At 53.4% G+C, this 17,819-nt stretch overlaps 6 protein-coding genes and 1 non-coding gene across 7 annotated transcripts; 2 read left to right on the top strand and 5 right to left on the bottom strand.

The window, feature by feature from the left end:
* Positions 1 to 5,271: 5,271 nt before the first annotated feature.
* Positions 5,272 to 7,872, bottom strand: BO80DRAFT_410872 (origin recognition complex subunit 4). The gene is made up of 2 exons (XM_025717945.1): positions 6,057 to 7,872; positions 5,272 to 5,999 (listed from the first exon to the last, which is right to left on the bottom strand). The coding sequence occupies exons 1-2, from the start codon at positions 7,593 to 7,595 to the stop codon at positions 5,364 to 5,366; spliced, it is 2,175 nt and encodes a 724-aa protein (XP_025573503.1). The 5' UTR covers positions 7,596 to 7,872; the 3' UTR covers positions 5,272 to 5,363.
* A 182-nt stretch (positions 7,873 to 8,054) lies between these two features.
* BO80DRAFT_140681 (PaaI family thioesterase) lies at positions 8,055 to 9,179 on the top strand. Its single transcript, XM_025713681.1, has 3 exons — positions 8,055 to 8,080; positions 8,509 to 8,647; positions 8,703 to 9,179. The coding sequence occupies exons 2-3, from the start codon at positions 8,516 to 8,518 to the stop codon at positions 9,102 to 9,104; spliced, it is 534 nt and encodes a 177-aa protein (XP_025573502.1). The 5' UTR covers positions 8,055 to 8,080; positions 8,509 to 8,515; the 3' UTR covers positions 9,105 to 9,179.
* BO80DRAFT_426712 (secretory pathway gdp dissociation inhibitor) lies at positions 9,047 to 11,390 on the bottom strand. Its single transcript, XM_025719836.1, has 8 exons — positions 11,142 to 11,390; positions 11,062 to 11,086; positions 10,945 to 11,004; positions 10,863 to 10,890; positions 10,445 to 10,790; positions 9,842 to 10,396; positions 9,538 to 9,795; positions 9,047 to 9,489 (listed from the first exon to the last, which is right to left on the bottom strand). The coding sequence occupies exons 1-8, from the start codon at positions 11,185 to 11,187 to the stop codon at positions 9,401 to 9,403; spliced, it is 1,407 nt and encodes a 468-aa protein (XP_025573501.1). The 5' UTR covers positions 11,188 to 11,390; the 3' UTR covers positions 9,047 to 9,400.
* Positions 11,391 to 11,515: 125 nt separating this feature from the next.
* mrpl4 (mitochondrial 54S ribosomal protein uL29m) lies at positions 11,516 to 12,769 on the bottom strand (the record flags this gene model as incomplete). The annotated part of the gene is made up of 4 exons (XM_025723919.1): positions 11,516 to 11,620; positions 11,941 to 12,057; positions 12,176 to 12,342; positions 12,400 to 12,769. The coding sequence occupies 4 exons, from the start codon at positions 12,767 to 12,769 to the stop codon at positions 11,516 to 11,518; spliced, it is 759 nt and encodes a 252-aa protein (XP_025573500.1).
* A 594-nt stretch (positions 12,770 to 13,363) lies between these two features.
* On the top strand, positions 13,364 to 15,905 carry BO80DRAFT_426709 (NOT2 family protein). The gene is made up of 8 exons (XM_025719835.1): positions 13,364 to 13,480; positions 13,808 to 13,915; positions 13,982 to 14,123; positions 14,225 to 14,751; positions 14,804 to 14,868; positions 14,919 to 15,181; positions 15,233 to 15,587; positions 15,653 to 15,905. Exons 1-8 carry the CDS (start codon positions 13,468 to 13,470, stop codon positions 15,740 to 15,742), a joined length of 1,563 nt encoding a protein of 520 aa, XP_025573499.1. The 5' UTR covers positions 13,364 to 13,467; the 3' UTR covers positions 15,743 to 15,905.
* On the bottom strand, positions 15,846 to 17,193 carry gtmA (gliotoxin thiomethyltransferase). The gene is made up of 4 exons (XM_025723918.1): positions 16,681 to 17,193; positions 16,546 to 16,584; positions 16,420 to 16,476; positions 15,846 to 16,350 (listed from the first exon to the last, which is right to left on the bottom strand). The coding sequence occupies exons 1-4, from the start codon at positions 17,063 to 17,065 to the stop codon at positions 15,965 to 15,967; spliced, it is 867 nt and encodes a 288-aa protein (XP_025573498.1). The 5' UTR covers positions 17,066 to 17,193; the 3' UTR covers positions 15,846 to 15,964.
* A 410-nt stretch (positions 17,194 to 17,603) lies between these two features.
* Positions 17,604 to 17,735, bottom strand: BO80DRAFT_t209. Its single transcript has one exon. It is a non-coding gene; the product is annotated as a tRNA-Sec (tRNA).
* Positions 17,736 to 17,819: the final 84 nt, after the last annotated feature.

Raw genomic sequence — 17,819 nt, 5'->3', positions numbered from 1 at the left:
CAAGCAATACCGGGCCCGAAAAGCGGTCAGAGTTCAGGCGGTGGGTCCAATTCTTGGCACCGGTAGCCAAGTGGGGGAAAAAAGCTCTTTTCGGTGGAGCCCCTCCCCATCCACCCAAGCCAGGAAATTCTCGACTGGATAGGTATGGAATTCGGGCGCAACGCCACGTGGAGGGTCCATATCCTTTTTTTTCTTACAGGTGGAAGAAACGAAGAAAAAAAGAAAGACATACGGTAAAGCCATGTGTGCGCAAGTGTCGTCATAATGGAGCCATGAAGGAAAATTTTTCCTCGGGCGGTTTGTATGGCGTATGGTGGATTCTTTACTACACACCGTCGTTCGAGTTGGGGTACTCTGTGGAAGTGTTGGAGACTATACGGAGTACTTTCTCCGTATCTGCCATAGCATACTTCTAGTGTGTGCTCTAAGCCTCTAAGCCTCTAACTAATTGACCTCTCAACCAGTACCAGTAACGGGTATATGGGGTCAATTGGTTAGTTCGTGTAAAAAGGCGGTATCTTCCGCCTCTACACAGTTCGACGCATTAGAGTTTGAGTTGATCTCTCGATAACCGTGTCTTGCCTTCACTAGCTGGGTGAGTCTATCTGGCTCTTAGGATTGTGATGGTCGGTGGTGAACCCCCAGACGTACTAACATAGTATGTACTATGGAAGTTAACGCCTTGATACCAGCTGTGCCCCTGAACCAACAACCAACCCAAAATCAACCAGTCCATCGGAACTATCGGCTGAGGTGTTGTTTCAGGTGACTGTAGTGAAGCTTAGCAACATTCGGTTCCCGGCACTGCACCTATCTATCTATATCACCCTACTCCGTACGGAGTATGCGTATGCAAACAACAGGAATGCAATCCCTGTCCAGGAGACGAACCATAACATCGCCCTACGTCCCAAACAATCTATCTGGGGGGGATGAATCCTGTCGGGCACCCTCGCTCCCAGCACTAAGTATAGTAACGCCCGAGTACCAGAACCCCGGAGCACAGTAAGCACTGGTGTTTCTAGAAGTCGGACTAAAAATCCATCAGGATTGGGATATGTCTAATCCAACCACCACCACTACGGTAACACAGTAGCAGCGGGTGCAGGACTTAGTTCGGTGGCGAAGAATCACCAGCACAGGGTCCTTTTCTTCTAGCGCAAATTTGACCCATGACGTTCATCGTTCGCCGGCGCAATGGAGTGATTCGTCCGGCCGACGCCGATTTCCAGCCGTAGCATATTACCCAACCAGGTAAGACGCTCCCCCTCCGACTGCACCAAAATTCGAACCTCTGGATCGACCAAACCCACCCCCCAAAACTCAAAGGCCCATCTTGCGGCCGTCAACAACGTGTTGAAAGTGGACGGATTTGCAACTTTCCCAAGGAGGTAAATCCTCCACCCGCCCAATTTTCCGACTGATTTTTGCCGATCTGGTGGCACTGGTAGGGAGAAACGATGTCAATCATACGGTGTTCGCGGGATTTCACTGTTCGAGAAAACAAACTAGTGAGGGTGTATCCACGGTTGAGTTAATTGAGTTAATCTATCTTGGATGCACTATTGCGGTGGTTCTTTGTTTCGGGGCCGGTGGGGGAAGGATGCGCTAGAAGGATTCTGGAAGGATTCTGGAATACGCTAGAAGGGGTGGTAGTCCGTCACCGTGGCCCGGCCCCGGTGGGATGTGTTGGGGTGAGGCAGCAGGCTAGTAGGGATTAATCTTACCTGTCGGAGGATGTATCACTCGGTGTACGGAGTACTGCGTACTGTATAGGCTCGGATATGGTGGCTGGTGGACTAGGCTTTACGGGTTTACGGTTGGGTTGTTTTTACTTTGGCTATGAGGACATGTGGCTGCTGTGATGTAACTCTCAGCTCGGAGGTAAGTTGGACCGTGGACCTGTCACTTTTTTTTTGGATTCTGACGAGTGCAGCATTGCAGAGGGAGTCTACATATGTATCTATTCTCAGCACCGCTGCATCAATCAACAATTCTGGGGAAATTGTCCGACTTCGGTGTTCACTGCAGCCAGCACTCACTGACTCAGGAGATGGCAAACACGCTTAGTCAGGAAACTCTCCGACCGTCGCTCCCTACTGAAGAGGTAGTAATTTCCAACAGAAACGCACGTGGAGGATCTTCCGGGAGGCGGCCAATCGAACCTTGAGCGTTACCCTGCGTATGAGCGGAAACGGTACGGACTAGTCCGGTACACACGGTAACGATACGACCCAAAGCGGCCAGGCCACTTACCAGAAACCGAAAATAGGGCGAGAATTGGCCAGGATGGTCGGAGTCGGAGCCGGAACAGACCGGAGTCGGACCCGGAGCGGGGTTCTTGCTTCCTTCGGGCCAACCTAATGTGCTGCTACTGACACTCGCCTACCCTCTGGTGGCTGCGATTCAGCGCCGATTCATGTTATCACCATGCTTCATGGCTTCCGCTGAAGAAAACATTCAAGGCATTCCCCCGATTAGCGAGCGATGACTGAGCCCACATGGCCAGGCTTCCACGCCGTCTGGCCCGCCGCTTCTGCCTCTGCCTCTGCCTCTGCCTCTGCCTCTAGGTATCGATTCTGCCTGCAGAAGCAAGGGGTATCGGCTGCATGATAACACCATCGCTTCCTATTTGATGCGGTCTTTGGCAGACGCTGATCCTTGCTCTCCACGCGAATTCCCAAGTCTCTCGTCGTGGCCCCACCTTCCCAGCGTCGTGAATGCATCAGTCATCATCGCCTGGCTTTTAGTGGCTTCAATTCGAGGCTTATCCTGGTTGCCGAGGAAGATGCTCCAGACCTCCGATATGTGCTGCGAAAATGGTTCGGATCATCGTTCTGGTCACGCCGCTATTCTTCGCACGCCAGACGGTCGGCTGGACGCTGACCGGACGCCGCGCAATGAGGGACCGGTTGACAGGGATGCGGACGGTTGACTGCATCCTTGACCATTGGACGCGAGACGAAGTACGAGGCTGGGCCGCTGGGGTATCTACTGTCTGATCGGCTGTTAGTGCCCAGTCTGCCCAGGTGGCTTGGCCTGAAGGACGACTATCAACTCCGTACGGGGTTTGGTAGCGCGGAATATCCCGTTCAGATTACGGAAGCCCATCATGCCCAACTCAGATGAAGGAACGAAGAGTCACCCCAGACAAACACCCCAATTGGCAACTGGCAAGGCAGGCAGCCTTTCTTCCACTAACCCCGCCGTGATTCCACCTTGGACCAGCACCAGCTCAAGAAGGTGATTTCATGCATTAGTGTGTGCAAAGACACCTGCTCCCAAATCCCAATTCGTCCTAGTGTCAGGAGCCAGGATCGCACCAGGATTCGGTTCAGAGCCACGCTGTGTAGTTAGCCATGCTGACTACTAATCAACAACGGTGCTGTTCCGCCTCCATCCTAACTATAACACCGTCACCTATGGTCGTGGTGTCGGTGCCATGCGGAGGACCACTGACCACCCCTGGGCAGTGGTCAAAGGACCCTAATCTCCAGAGTGATGCTTCTGTCATACGGATCGACCAGCCTGCGGTCCATTATTGGTCGGGATGCTGCATTCTTGTTCGCGGTCTGGCGTGGTTAGGGTTGCACAAGGCTGGTCGAGACCATCCAGTGGCCAGTGTCTGGTCTCTGCGGACACTGCATGGCGTTAGTGATGCCTGGCCTGCCATGAGGACGGCTACCTTGCTTCGCCATGAGGTGGTACCTCGTTAGTGAGCTAGGCAGCTCTGCCGATGCCCCCTCTTTTAGTCACATCGTTGCCAACCCGTCCGTTCAGCAGACACAGACCAATTCTCCCCAGTCCCCACAGGTACCCTAGCCGTAGGTACAGATTTAGGCTGATTACTTGCCTACGCAGTACAACTCACTACATGCTTCTGTCATTATCACATCTATCTCTACAGCAGTCAAGCCTTATGTCTACTATGTAGGAAGTATGTACATAATCAAATCCGAGATATCCCTTCAAACCCCGACCGGTGAATGAACATCTGTACAACACAATAACCGACGATCTTATCCCTACCACGGAAGACATCCTATGCAGTAACACATACCTCTATCCCAGTACTCCGTAACACGACGTAATATGTACACAACCCCTCCCTTCTGTCCAGACTAAGTAACCCCCCATCCGATGCCTCCCCGAAAGATACCTTTCTAAGTATATCACCTCACTCATAAAGAATAAGTAGTCATTATGTAAGTATGTTCCTGCATATCCGCCAGAAGAGAGAAATTATCACGATATGTATGACATTTGGGGTCCGAATCATACTACAGAGTATATTGGGGGGTTTGGGGGCGAAATCATCCCGGAAGTACGGAGGTTGATCGGATCGTTCGTACTCCCCTGTATGAAGGGGTTTGTGCATGTACAGTCATTAGAAGTGGAATACTCACTACGGAGCACACCATACGATGTATATGAGAGAGGATTTTATCCCCGTGGATATCCCCGTTGAATGATCCGATAGCCTATCTACCCTACCCTACTCTGATTGATTCTTGCTTACATCGAGGATTATTTTGCATGATACATCCCACATGCCGCATAGTTTTATTGATTGTTTAATTCTCAGCCTTGACTTCACCCTCTCTCTCGTTCGCTATATACATAGGACTATGAAGATATAACTCGATATATCCACCAGTATCGGAAGGATCCAGACGAAAGATCCATCCCCATCACTTCTTTTCCCCCGGTATAGGTTCGGATATCTCGACATATAACTACCTGAGAAATCTAACCCAGCCACGGGAGACAATACATACAGTCTGACATTCTGTTGAATATAATATAATTACTTAAGCGGATGATAATACCCCCCTCGGGCTTCCAATAAGCCGAAATTGCAGCACTCGGACGAAGGAAGATTACAGTTAAGAGAGGTCTGAGTGATTAGCATTTACTTTTCAGCCCGTGCAGATGTCCAGACTCTACTCCTTACAGGCTCACAGCAGTCTAGTCTAGTCCAGTCATGGATATTGGTCAGTGGGGCAAAATCAAGACTCACATACTAGGTAATAGCACGGGGAGGGGTTGTGGTAGTGTTGGTTTGTCCAGGCAAGTGTTGGTAGATGGCCACTAAGCTAACTAACTAACTAACTAAATGCTGACTGCTAAGTCCGGCTTACAGGTCGGTAGGCATGCATGCAGGCAGACTGGGGATCGGAGTTAAGTTAATGTTCAGTGGATTACGGTGCAGACTTATTATCGTTGTTTATGCTTGATGTAGGTAGGGATGGATGCAGCTGGGAATGTCAAGTGAGGCTTTGCGCAAGGTTGATTGACATGATCTAGGTCCTCTAGCTCTAGCAATGTGCCTAGTCACTAGGCAGTAGGCAAGGCAGCCACGCTCAGCCATCCCGCCACCATCGTCCTAATGATCCTCCCGTCCCGGCCAGCTCGACCACCTCGTCGAAACTGATTTCCACCCGGAACATCCGTCCGTCTGCCGTGCCACTGCCTCCCCCCACGGGACTGATCAGTCCCCAGCTCACCAGCTTCTCCCACGCTTCGCGCGCAACGTCCCGACCCCAGACCCGTCCCGGCGTGACCGCGGCCCCCGACACGGACGCAGATGTCTTGGCGGTCGTCAGCAATCGCACGTACTCGGCGTACGCTGCGGGGAATGATAGTGCCAGAGGCGCAGCACTTTGCGGCTGCGTCGTCTCCAAGCCCGGGTCGTACAGCGCCGCCAGCCGGGTTGCTGCTAAGAGGAGCGATAACGGCAGAGACGACGGGCTTGCGGAGGCTGTGGTCGACGCGGAGAACGGGAGAGGGGCGGGGTCTGGACAGGACAGGAGGTGACTAGTGAATGTGCTCGCCGTTGGGATCTCCAGGGAAGGCATTCCTTCGGAGGTCGGAGGGTAGGCGCTGTGATGGAGGTCGCTGAGTCCAATCAGCGCGCTCGTGAAGAACTCCTTCACGGATTTGGTTTGGTGGTATATCCGTCGTAGGTGAGATGCGAACGCCTCGTCGATCCAGAGGCCCTAGTCCAGGGTCAGCAACGTGGTCTGTGTGTGGTCACCACGCAATGCGGCGCTCACCTGCAGATAAGCTCGCCATCCGTCCAGTAAGCGGGTCCACCGGTCGGACTGAAGGATGACTTGCTCTTGGGCATCGACTTCGCCCAGTAGTTCCGGAATTTCCCCGTCGTCCAGGTTCAGCCCCGCGAAGCAGATGTCCGAAAAGGTCTCCAAGGTTCGGGGTAGCGGCACGTAGACGTATCGGTGGCTGAAGCGACTCTTGACTCGCTTTTCCAGCATCTCCGTCACATCCACCTTGGTGGTGACCCCAATCACCGCAATCGGAGCCTTGCGCGCCTGGGCGATATCAAACAGGTTGTAGAGCAGGGTTTGGCGGGGGTGCGTGACAAACAAGTCGAACTCGTCCAGGATAATGACAATCGACTTGGCAGCGGTCGCCGTCGCATCATTGGACGGACCATAGAGCTCCTCCGGGTGCGACAGGAGAGCAAGGAGGGTAGCCATGGTATCAGCATAGCTGCTCACCTTGCCAGCTTCGTCTTCGGTGTTTGTCTCACGTCCCAGCTGACGCCACATCTCGCGGAGAGCCAATCGATCGTCCGTGTGCAGGAAGCCATTGAGACGGACAACGTGGAAGTCGTTCTTGTGCGACTGGGCCAACGAGGAGATGATGGTCTCAATGATTGCCGTCTTTCCACATCCGCGCGACCCAAGAAGCAGCATCGAGTTGCCTTCTCCAACTGTGACGGTCTGCTCGATGAGCTGGTTGACCTTGTGATACTCCGTCTCCAGCCCTTTCAGCGGCACCCGTCGTTTGCCATTCAGCTTTTCTGTAACTATCCCTGTCAGCAGTCGCAGCTCCTCTGTCAATCCTTCTTCCACCAGTGACTGGAGTTGTTGGGCATATTCGGGGAGCGGTCCTCCCCTGACAGCAGATGGATCCGTAGTCGTCTGCTCATTGTTGACCAAATCCTGTTGTAGCTGCATCGACACAAGATCCTCCAACCCATCCTGGTAATCGTCTGGTGTAGGAGACTGCTGCGACTCGTCCCGTTTCTTCGACGCACCCTCATCATCCGTTTCAAACCGAACAGTAGCCTTCTTCGACCGTGTCCTTGTCGGTCGCCTCTTAGGTTGTGGTGACGGCTCCTCCTCTTCCTCCATTTCCTGCTCCTCCTTTTCCTCATCCTCCCCCTCCGTATCCGAAACATATTTCACCCTCCCAGCGCTCCTCGTCGACCCCGTCTGGCCCGGTGTTCCGTTTCGTCTCCCCGAAGGCGAGTCCACAGCCTCATCTCCATACCTCTGTGGTGCTCTGCGCTGTCGTCCACTCGACCGCACCCCAGCCCTGGAAGGCGTCTCTGCAGCCGTCTCAGGGTTCTCCTCCGTCACGGCGCCCTGTGAAGATCGCCGTCGCTTTGACCTCGACGTAGCAGGCGCTTCTGGTTCTTCAGCCGCTAGAGAATCGACCTTGGTCTTTTCAGCCAGCGGTGATGCAGATGCTTGTTGAACCTCGTCGCGCATCGTAGTATCTCCATCACCGTCTGTATTCTGTACATCCGACACCCTTCTTCTCTTGCTGGCGCGCGGATCCTTCATCGTGTTGGTAGTGTCGCGGCGCTTTTGCTTATATATGCTCCTTAATAATGGCTTGCATCCATTCGCCGACGACTTGAGGCAGGTATCTCGTGGTTCAATAGCTGCGTGCGAACATGGACTCGTAACGGCGCGCGGAGGGATAAATGCGGAGAAGGAAATATTTTTGGTTGCGACCGAGCTCGATGGATCGTCAGGATACGAACGGACTAGTGCTGAGTCAATTAGTAGAATATTTAATTTAATAGTCAAAATTCCAGCCAACCATTCGGCGAGTTCGTAGACTGCGCTGGTTTGAGAGAGTCGAATGTTGATGCAGGAGACTCGCAAGTCTGGCCGACACGGAGCTTTCTGCCTGAGGCAGCATACGTGACGCGAGGTCAGGTGAGTTGCATGAGCAAACAGCATTCAGATACATACACCCTCCAGCACCATTCATATGCTTATCAAACTGCCTAGGCAGCCTGGTCTCAAGCTACCATGTAAAGGTGGGGATAATAGGTCCGTGACCAATACCTGACAGGTTCAGCCAAAGCACCATGGCATAGCTTGCCCGGTCAAGACCACCAACTCGCAACACCCCCAAACAGGCAAAATATGAGGTTGCCAGTAGACCAACCAGGAAACGAACAAAATCTCGACCTCAAACGGTCCCTGCATGCTCAAATTCAAGTTGGATACCCGCACAAGCAAGCAGGTTTAGATCTGCCGTCAACCTCGGTTGTTGGATGCTTATCCATGGACACCGGAGTATGAGACCCGAGCATCAGGATCAGGATCAGCATCGGCTTCGGCATCAGCGCGATTCATTCCTTCGTATATATATGCCGTTCCCCTGAATACGATTGATTATTTTTGGGATGGATGTTTAGACTGTCATTTCAGACATACATCATCTAATTAATCGCTCAACCAGAAACTCTATGCATCAACACAGCGTCCTCCCCTCCACAATGCCCGCAGCCACCGTCCGCCCGATATCAGACCTCTCTCCCTTCGAGCAGCTCGTCCTGAGCTACTCGACGGGGCCTCAATCGCCGAACGAAGGCGGAGAGGCATGCTTTCCCATTCCCTCTTCTTTGTGTGCATCTTCCTAACACCAACCTACAGGTCTGGGACTACTTCCCCTCAGCCAGCAATCTCCGACTCGAATCCGCCACTCCGGGACCGCCGGCTCGCGTCTCGTACCTCCTCACCGTGATCCCAAAGCAATGCAATTACCTCGGCAGCTTGCATGGCGGGTGCGCCGCCACTATTGTCGATATTCTGTCGTCGACGCTGTTGCTGGCATTGTCGAAGCCTGGGCAGTACTCGTTGGGAGGTGTTAGTCGGAACCTCAAGCTTACGTATCTGCGGCCGGTGCCGGTGGGGTCGGAGATTCGGGTGATGTGTGAGATGGTGCATATGGGCAAGAGGATGGTGTTGCTGAGGGCGGAGATTCAGAGGATGGATGGGGGTATTTGTGTAGTGGCGGAGCATGAGAAGGCGAATACAGATCCGGCGGCAATTTAGATTCGGTCCCAGGGAATGGCTTGGTGATACCGCTGGCTTGTATGTACATCTTTGGATCAATAGAGCGAAAATTCTACAATGCGCTAGTTAAGATAGGTTTATTCACAGTGATGATGCCAGACACCAACTGATCGGGCGACATGCAGCCCGTTACTCAAATGCAGACCAAGGAGTGTGCGAGTCCAATAATGGTATGATTCGTGAGCGTAGAAAAGCCAAAAGAAATTAGGTGACTCGATTCAAAAGCGCCGTAGCGTCAAGATATTACTTTACCCCAATATAGATCCGCGGAGGTCTTACTCCTCCACAAGCTTCTGGCCCTCTCGGAGACCCTCAACCACCAACTCCTCGCCCGTCGCGCGACGGTAGATGTCCCGCACATCATCTATATTTGGTCAGTATCAACCTGCGGGCGGCGCGATTTGAGACTTACCGGTTGTGGTCTCAAAGTGGGATGTGGCATCGTAGCTCTTCGAGATGAAGATGTTGTCCTTCTCGCCGCTCTCGAGAGGCTCATACAGAGGAATAGGGGAACCAAAGAAGGTCTCCTCAATCTTACCCAGGCGCTCGAAACCAGCCTCCAACTCCAGGTGGTGGTTGGCATCGGACTCGGCAATAGTCGAGACAATAGCAATGTAGTATCCCTTGGGGCAGACGTTGTGTGCCGAGGACACCATGGCAATGTAGATATCTATAAGGTCAGCACCAGACAACCCCATAATACTCAAAAGACATACCGTGCTTTCTGCCGACCTGCGACTGAGGGATGATCAGCTGCAGTGAGTCGCTGCCGTCGGTCTTGTCGATGGGGTGGTTCAGAATGCAAATGGCCTTCAACAGGTAGCCAGTGATCCTGGCCTTGCCAGGGAAGTAGGAGGGGTCTGCGAGAATCTTCTTGGTCTTGGTGGTGAACGACATGGACTCGGCCTCGTTGTCACGGTCCTTCATGGTGGCCTTGATGCCAGAGACCTTGCCGCTCTCGTCGTAGAGGACCTCGTCAACGGAGGTGTTGAGCATGTAAGTACCACCGTAGATAGCGGACAGACGAGCAAAGCCCTGGGGAAGCTCGCCCAGACCGTAGAGGGGGTAGATGTACGGCGACTTTCCGTAGCGGGCCATCGAGTTCACATACAGGCGGATGCGGTTGATGGTCTCAGGGGCCATGCCCGCCTTCAGGAAGTATTCATCGGACGAGTACAGGGCCATGGAGTGGCCAACAAAGTCACGGGTGTTGTCCTCCAGACCGAACTTGTCGTAAACCTCCTTCATTGTGCAGGTGTGAATGCTCAGGCCTATGTGATGTTAGCGCCGGCTCCTACAACCTGACGGTCTCAACCAACCCTGGTGAGTGGAGGGGTCTTCCTCCTTGAACTCGCCCACCCACTCCAAGAACTTCTTGGCTCTGCGCTTCTCGAACATGCCCATGAGAGATGAACGCAGAGCTTCAGCGGCATCGGAAGGCACCTTGGCCACGGTAGCCTTGGGGCCCTTTCCTTGCTGGACGTAGCTGCCAGCAATCTGCTTGAACTCGAGGTATCTCGTAACGTCGGTGGAAACCAGGATGTTGGTCAACTCGCCGTTGGCCATGAGCAACTTGGGGACCAAGTCGATGTTCCAGTCGTTGACGCGACCATACTTCTTCCAGGGCTCCTCGCCGGGGCGGACGTTGCCGTATTTCTTAAAGAGCTACAGCGGAAGACGTTAGAGACCGCAGGTAACCCAAATTTATCAACAAAACCTGGGTAGGAAAACACTTACAGTCTCAATGTTCACCGAGGCAGCCTCGCTGGACTTCGGTCAGTGGTGGGTGGATGGCGGATAGCTAAGCTGCCCAACTTACCCTCCGTAGTGATCATTGCGATCGATGTGAAGCACCTTGTTTCCCTTGACACTGAGGACACTGCAGACAAAATGTCAGTAGGCCGCAGTGAGGGATGGGAGCAGCAAGGAGTCCTACCCCGAGAGAACACACTCGGTCAAGCCTGGAGGAGGGGGTCAGTACAGCTGTCGTCGAGCGGCGGCGGCGGGGTAACCTACCAGTGCCGAGCACCACAACATCATACTCGGGGGCAATCTCCTCCATGGTGGATGATTATGCAGGCGGCTAACAAAGAAGAATATACAAAAAAGAAAGGTGGAAAGTCTCGAGGCAGAAGATGGGAGCAGAGAAGATGCAGAGAAAGAGGAGAAGGGAAGATGCGGAGACGGCAGCGGTGAGGTTGAACTTGAAGGGGAGGGCGAAAGGAGGTCCAGGGTAAAGTAAGTTGGAACCCCCGCGGATCATCGATCAGGAAATATTTATTCGTTATTTGTTCTGACGCCCGCCGGCTGGGCTCCACCGGCCCAAATAACGTTGGCATTTCAGGGTGATTCCCATTATGCCATGCAATTAATTTGATGGATTCCCTTCTTCAGTCTCGCCTCCTGAGTCTCCTGCCCCTTTTCCAGCGCTGTTTCCGCGGTGGATCGATCATGTCGTCCGGTTTCGCGCAACTAACAGCTGGCCAGCTCCCTGACTATTGGACACTATCTGCTCTCATCTCCCCGTGGCTCTATAATTCCCTATCGGAATTGACTGCCTAGATCTGACATCCTTCGAACGATCACCTCTCGACAATCTGTCACGAAATTTGGACTAGCCTGGCTTGCGTCCAGACAAAGAATTAATGAATAAATGGAAAGGAAAAAAAATAAGGGGGAGAGGGAAAAGGAAAAGATTTAATAATAAGAGAACATATACTACATACTACATACAAAAGTACAGACCAATAGTTTCTAACGGAGCTCCAGACCCAGTCTCCTTATGACATCTCTCATCTATCACATGTCTTTAGACATCCTGGCCTTCCTGGTCCTGGGGCCGGTAACCCTTCTTGTAGAGACGCTGTGCATCCTCCCAGGCGTACCATCTCTCTCGGAGCACGTGCTTGATGCCGTTTTGCGTGACGCGGATCTGGGAACAATATGTCAGCGCTTAGTCCTGAAAGCGGGAGACTCCATCGGTGCTCTAGGAGAGCATTTCAGGTAGAACAATATAGTTGCAACTCCCGGGTGTAAACAGGCAGACTTACCACCCGCTCCCGCTCGGTAGACTCCCACTCGCCATAACCAGCCTTCAGTCGTTGTCTCTCCAAGTTGGACGTGGCTATGCGATTGCGCTCCTTGACGCAGACCCACCACAGAGCATGGAGGTCATCCCACGACTTTTCACGGAGCTCCTGGATGGACCACGCACGGCCTGGACGATCGATCATAAGTATCAGTGCCACTCCGGCCTTAAGGATCCGTAACTAACCGAACTCAATGTCATATGTCGGCGTACTCAGGGCCTCTCGGTTCTTAGGGAAGAATCCCCAGAGTCCGTGGTCCGGGGTGGGATTGCGCTTCGGGAGGGCCCCCGGAGAGACGGGCTTAGGCAATGGGTACTTCGACACACCCAGGCGATACTTGGGACCGGTGGCGTGGATAGCAGACACGCCGCGGGTCTTGTTGAGATCACCACGGCCACGAGCGGCGACGGCAGCGGTGGTAGAAAAGTTCGAGCTCTGGACGGACGACCGGTTCAGGGAGAAATGGAGCGACGGGGCGAGGTAGGGAGGGGGCAATTCGACCAGCGGGAGGCTCCCGCTCTGGCGAGCCAGCCGCAAAACCGACTGACGATGCATTGTGACCGGATGGCAGCCTGGTAACGGCGAAGGGACTCAGGTGGAGGATGTCCTTGCGGCCTCGGGATCAAAAGCGAACGGGACGGACTTTTGGCGCCTAGGTCACGTGTGCGGCTGCGGCTGGGGTGACACAGTGCGACCAGCTGGGACAACCTCATGCATGGCGTGGGGGGAAACTTGAAATCGGAAAATAGATGCGGTGCCTTCTACACATGTGATCGGGGCATACACGCGGGTTTGGCTTGGTTGGGCGGCGGATAGTACGTGGTGCATCTGGGAAGATGCCATTTATGCTGCTGTTACTCCAGTAATAGCTCGTTGGAGAGAATCATGTACACAATCACTCAATTTAACCCTTCCAACTGTATAGGTTCACCCATCTGCACTCGCCATGTAGCAAGGCCACTCCCCGTCACCAACACTCAATTCTCAGCTGGATCTCAGGCGTGGTCGTGTGTCCTAGCAACAAAGAAGCCATGCATGGAAGTGATGGCGGCTGTGGGTGGTCCGTGCGCGGGCGGAAGCGCGCGTTTGCAGCCACTCCACCTCCAGAGCCCGTCGCAACAGAGTGTGGGCAGAGATCCTGGTTGCACATTGGCCTCTTATCGCTTGCATGCTTTGACGCGGATTTCCCCCTCAAATTCAGTATCAGAACCTTGAATTTTCACCAGTATCGCTCGACCGACCACATATCCACCATGAACAGGCCAGGTTTGTCTTTTTCACGTCCTTCCCTTTGTCCTCCCGATCGGGCTGGCTACGGCAACCCCAGCAGTCTCCGATCGGAGGTTTCTTTTGTTTTCATCGTCGTTGAGCTTCACGGTGCGGTGTGGAGGGTGGCTGGTACTTGGGCCCGCGGCTTGTTTCCCTTCTGGCTTCAATTGCAAGCTCTCTTCAGATGAATCTCCCACGACGACCGCAAGATCCTCCAACGCCATGCCAAGCCCCTCCCCCGGCTTTGCTTTGAAGCAGTCCCCCGACCTTGACCGGCCTTGTCAAGACCTTGGCTATGTCGCTGACCGCTGTATGGCTTTGCAGGACCAGGCCCCCAGCCTTTGCGAGGCATGTCCGGGTTCCCCGCACAACAACAGGCACAGGCTCGAAATGCGGCGTTGGCGTCGGCGCGCTTGCCAAACGGCAAACTTGGTGCGACTTTTGTCTGGCCTCGACTGGTAGAACCGCCCTGAAAGCTAACGACGCCGGACGAAACAGGCAGCGGAGCGAATTGGAATTTCAATTTACCCGTCAGCGGAACGCCAGGGATACAGGGCAACCAGCAACGCAGCATAGGGACCATGGGAACGTTTGCACAGAGTCTGAGCGGTTCCCAACCTGCTACGCCTTTGGACCTATCGTGAGTGTGGCTTCCTTATTTTCTAGGGTTGGGCTCCGAGGCCGGCCTGTTAGGAAGGACGTACCGAGCTTATTGCTGAGAACTCCTGTTATCGTACCCAGAGACTTCCCTTCGCTATCCGGAGCGCCGCCGCAATCGCAGACCCAAAACCCGAGTCATCTAGTATGGGCAAATGCCAGCCAACGTGCGATGCAGCAGACCCCCGTGCAAAGGCCGCAGCATGCGACGTCCCAAGCACCCTCACGAGCCCCGCAAACACAAACCCACCACCCCCAACAGCCATCCCAACCCTCTCATGACGACGTATTCCCCTCGGGCGCTCAGTTTGCGAATCGCTTGGATGATTTTCGAAATGGCGGGCAAGGGATCAGCGGGCAATTAGGTGCTGGGGCACAACCGCAGACCGGCAACATTGAGGAATTCCCCCCACTCGGGCGTAATGTCCCCACGGACCTCGGTCAAGATCGGAGAGGATCGTTGATGCAAAGCGCAGGGCTTGGCAATTACACCGGCGGCCTTCCGTTCACGGGTGTGAGCCAGGCTCAGTCTGCCCAAGCTCGCAACATGGTCGGCGCGTCGGTAAACGGGCAAGAGCGGATAATGTCGCCTGCCAATGCAGGGTCAGGGGGTATGTTTGGGTGAATCGTGGCAATTGATATTCAACTAACCACTCTGTTCAGGCATTGAAACGTCGCGATCGCCGGTGAATCAGGGGTCTAGCAGAGTCCCGGGACAAGAAAAGGAGGTAAGGACCGTGGCCGCCCGTGCTATTGCTCGTTACTGAATTGGATTTAGGAATTGAATAGCAGCGTAATATCAAATTCGAGTACCTACAACGAACAACACCTCATGCGACCGCCAGGGTTTCCCGCCACTGGAAAAGAGTCTTCAGGAGGGGCGCAAATAACTGATCAATTACCATTCGCCGAGATGAGCGAACTTGACAAGTTCGGGCTTGCCGGCTTGTTACGGATGATCCATAGCGACAATGCCGATGTTTCTAGTCTTGCGGTAGGGCAGGATTTGATGACATTAGGCTTGGATTTGAACCAGCCGGAGTATGTTCTACCTCGGGCCGGAGCTCTGGAGGCTTTGCTGACATGTTCTAGACCCCTACATACATCGTTCGCCTCCCCATTCGTTGCGTCGATGTCAGGCGTTCCTCTGGAGCAAGACTTCGCTCTTCCGTCATGCTACAGCGTTGCCAATGTCCAGCCGCTTCAGTCGCGGATTCCGAGCTTCAGCGATGAGACATTGTTCTACATATTCTACAGCATGCCTCGGGATATGCTGCAGGAGGTCGTTGCGGAGGAGCTAATGGGACGGAAATGGAGATACCACAAGATCGAACGGTGCTGGCTTACCCGCGACGAGACCTATCCTGGACCGGTCGATGTCGAGCGCGGCGTGAGTGAGAGGGGAGTCTATCTATTGTGGGACCCTGCGAGCTGGAAGAAGGTCCGAGTATGTCTACCTTCTGCTCTTCTTGAGGACGTTCCTCCATCGTTGTAAGCTGACAGGTGGCACAGCGCGAGTTTATCCTTCGGTACGATGATCTGGACAACCGAATGGATCCCAGCCGGGGTCTTACGCGGGTTGGATTTCCACAAGGTTCATGAATGTCAGAGAATTATGGGGTAGGATCAGCACGGCGTTAGGTTCACTGCCGGTATCGATGGTTGTTTAGGTGTTGTACTGTCGAGCAACAGGTGTTTCTAGCTTAGTGGTTGGTCCAAGACAGGGACATTTCTCGAATCAAACGACTCTATGACTGATCTCGATATCACGTAGCTCGTACTGACGTATCAACCCAAAAGCCCCATCAACGACATTAGAATCCTCTAAGGCTTCCTCCCCACCGCAATCACCGCCACCGGCTCCATGTTAACCACCCCATCCACCCCGAACCTCTCCTCCAGAAACTTCCTCACCACCCCCGGAACATCCGCCTCATGCTGTTCCCGCTGCTCGGGCGTCCAAACCGCACCGATCACAATAGTCAGGATCATCTGACTAACGTCCATGAACTCGTCAATCGTCAACGAAGTCTCCCTCGTCACAGCAGTCACCTTGACATCTTGGAATCCCTCCTCTTCAAACCGTTCCTTCACAAACGATTCTTCATCCCAGCCTTCGTTATGCAACGCCAGGAACTCCTTCATGGTGGGGAATTTGAGATCGCTGGGCATGCCATCAATTGCTTCTTTGATGAGGACGAACCATGTTGCTGGTTGTGTTGTCTTAGCGTTTGATTACAGATAGGGGACGGCTAGGATTGGTAGAGTAGGTAACGTACAGATCTTCCATGTCGACGTTGCGAGGATACCTCCTGGCTGGAGGATGCGGAAACATTCTATTGTCATATTAGTCCCGCTCACGATAAATGCAGCAATGCATGTTTCTTTAATTCATCAAATCGTACCTTTCATCGCAGCCCTCGCATTGGGAATCATCATGAATGCTATACCGTCGATTGACATCTGTCAGCCACAATAAAACCCCTCCCCTCGCTTCCCCTCCCCTCCAGAGGGAAGAAATAAAGAAATGATCAACTCACCAAAAGCCGTAAAAACATGCGTATACTTTCCCCCCTCCAACCCCGTATCCTGCGCATCCACAACCCTAGCCTCCGCCCCAACCCACCCCTCCTTCTCAATCCTCGTCTTGGTATAGTGAACCATCATCTCCGTCGCGTCTCCGCAGGTTAGACTCCAGTTTTTCTTGACATCGTCACCTAAGGTCCGGTTCAAGTAGCTGGATACGATGCCCAAGCCGCAGGCGTTATCGAAGATGACGAGGGGAGTGGGGGAGGGGGTAAGGATACCGGAGTGTTCGACGAGCGGGGGAACGAAGACGCCGGTGAGTTTCTCGGCGATGTGATATTGGTTTACGAAGGAGGGGGTGAGGTAGCGGGATGGGGAGATTCGGGGGGTTGGGGACATGATGGATAGATGGGATATCAATGATTGGGAAATTGGATTGGATCAAGTAAGAGGTTTGGTGGAACGGTGAATGGGTTTGGAAAGGATGTTGCTTTGGAGGAGCATTGTTCGAGATTGAGAGGCCTTTTATATCTTTGTTTTGCGTGGAAGGAATGGCTGTGCTTGATGGTCTGGGAGTACCAAATGTCTCCGATAAGTCTCCGTGGGCACCTTGGAGGCTTGAAAGTGAGATTGGGATTGGCTAGGGAGGTTTAGGTCGTGTGATGGGCTGACAGGCTCTGTTCTAGACCGATTGTGGGTGTTGGTTGAGCGTGAAGGGTATACTACTGTACCATGGCACAGGGGCCGCAGGTTCGTATACTTCTATGCTTCCTGGGGGCGGCAGTATGCGTGCAGCAACAGGAGGTATTTACTACGCCAACAGGCTGTTAATTCCGAAAGAACATTAAAAAATATGACCCAAGAGATTAGGAAGACATTGAAGCATGCCCACCCCCTATTGTAGGCAGGAGGAGGCAAAAAAGAACAAAAAAAGAAGCGTCCCGGGAGAGGATCGAACTCTCAACCTCACGATTAACAGTCGTACGCGCTAACCTGTTATATTGAATTAGTAACTGATTGATGATATTGAAGTGTTGAAGGGCAAGCTTACCAATTGCGCCACCGAGACGACTCGTTGTGAAGGTGAGCTTAAATGTGCTATATGAGGGGCAAAGTTTTGTTTGATGCTTTGGCTTGCGAGGGCGTCCATCCG

Source organism: Aspergillus ibericus (genome assembly GCF_003184845.1).
Source record: "Aspergillus ibericus CBS 121593 unplaced genomic scaffold BO80scaffold_30, whole genome shotgun sequence".
In the NCBI taxonomy this organism is placed as follows: domain Eukaryota; kingdom Fungi; phylum Ascomycota; class Eurotiomycetes; order Eurotiales; family Aspergillaceae; genus Aspergillus; species Aspergillus ibericus.
Note: the sequence above shows the minus strand (reverse complement) of the source record. Positions and strands in the feature narration are given on the sequence as shown.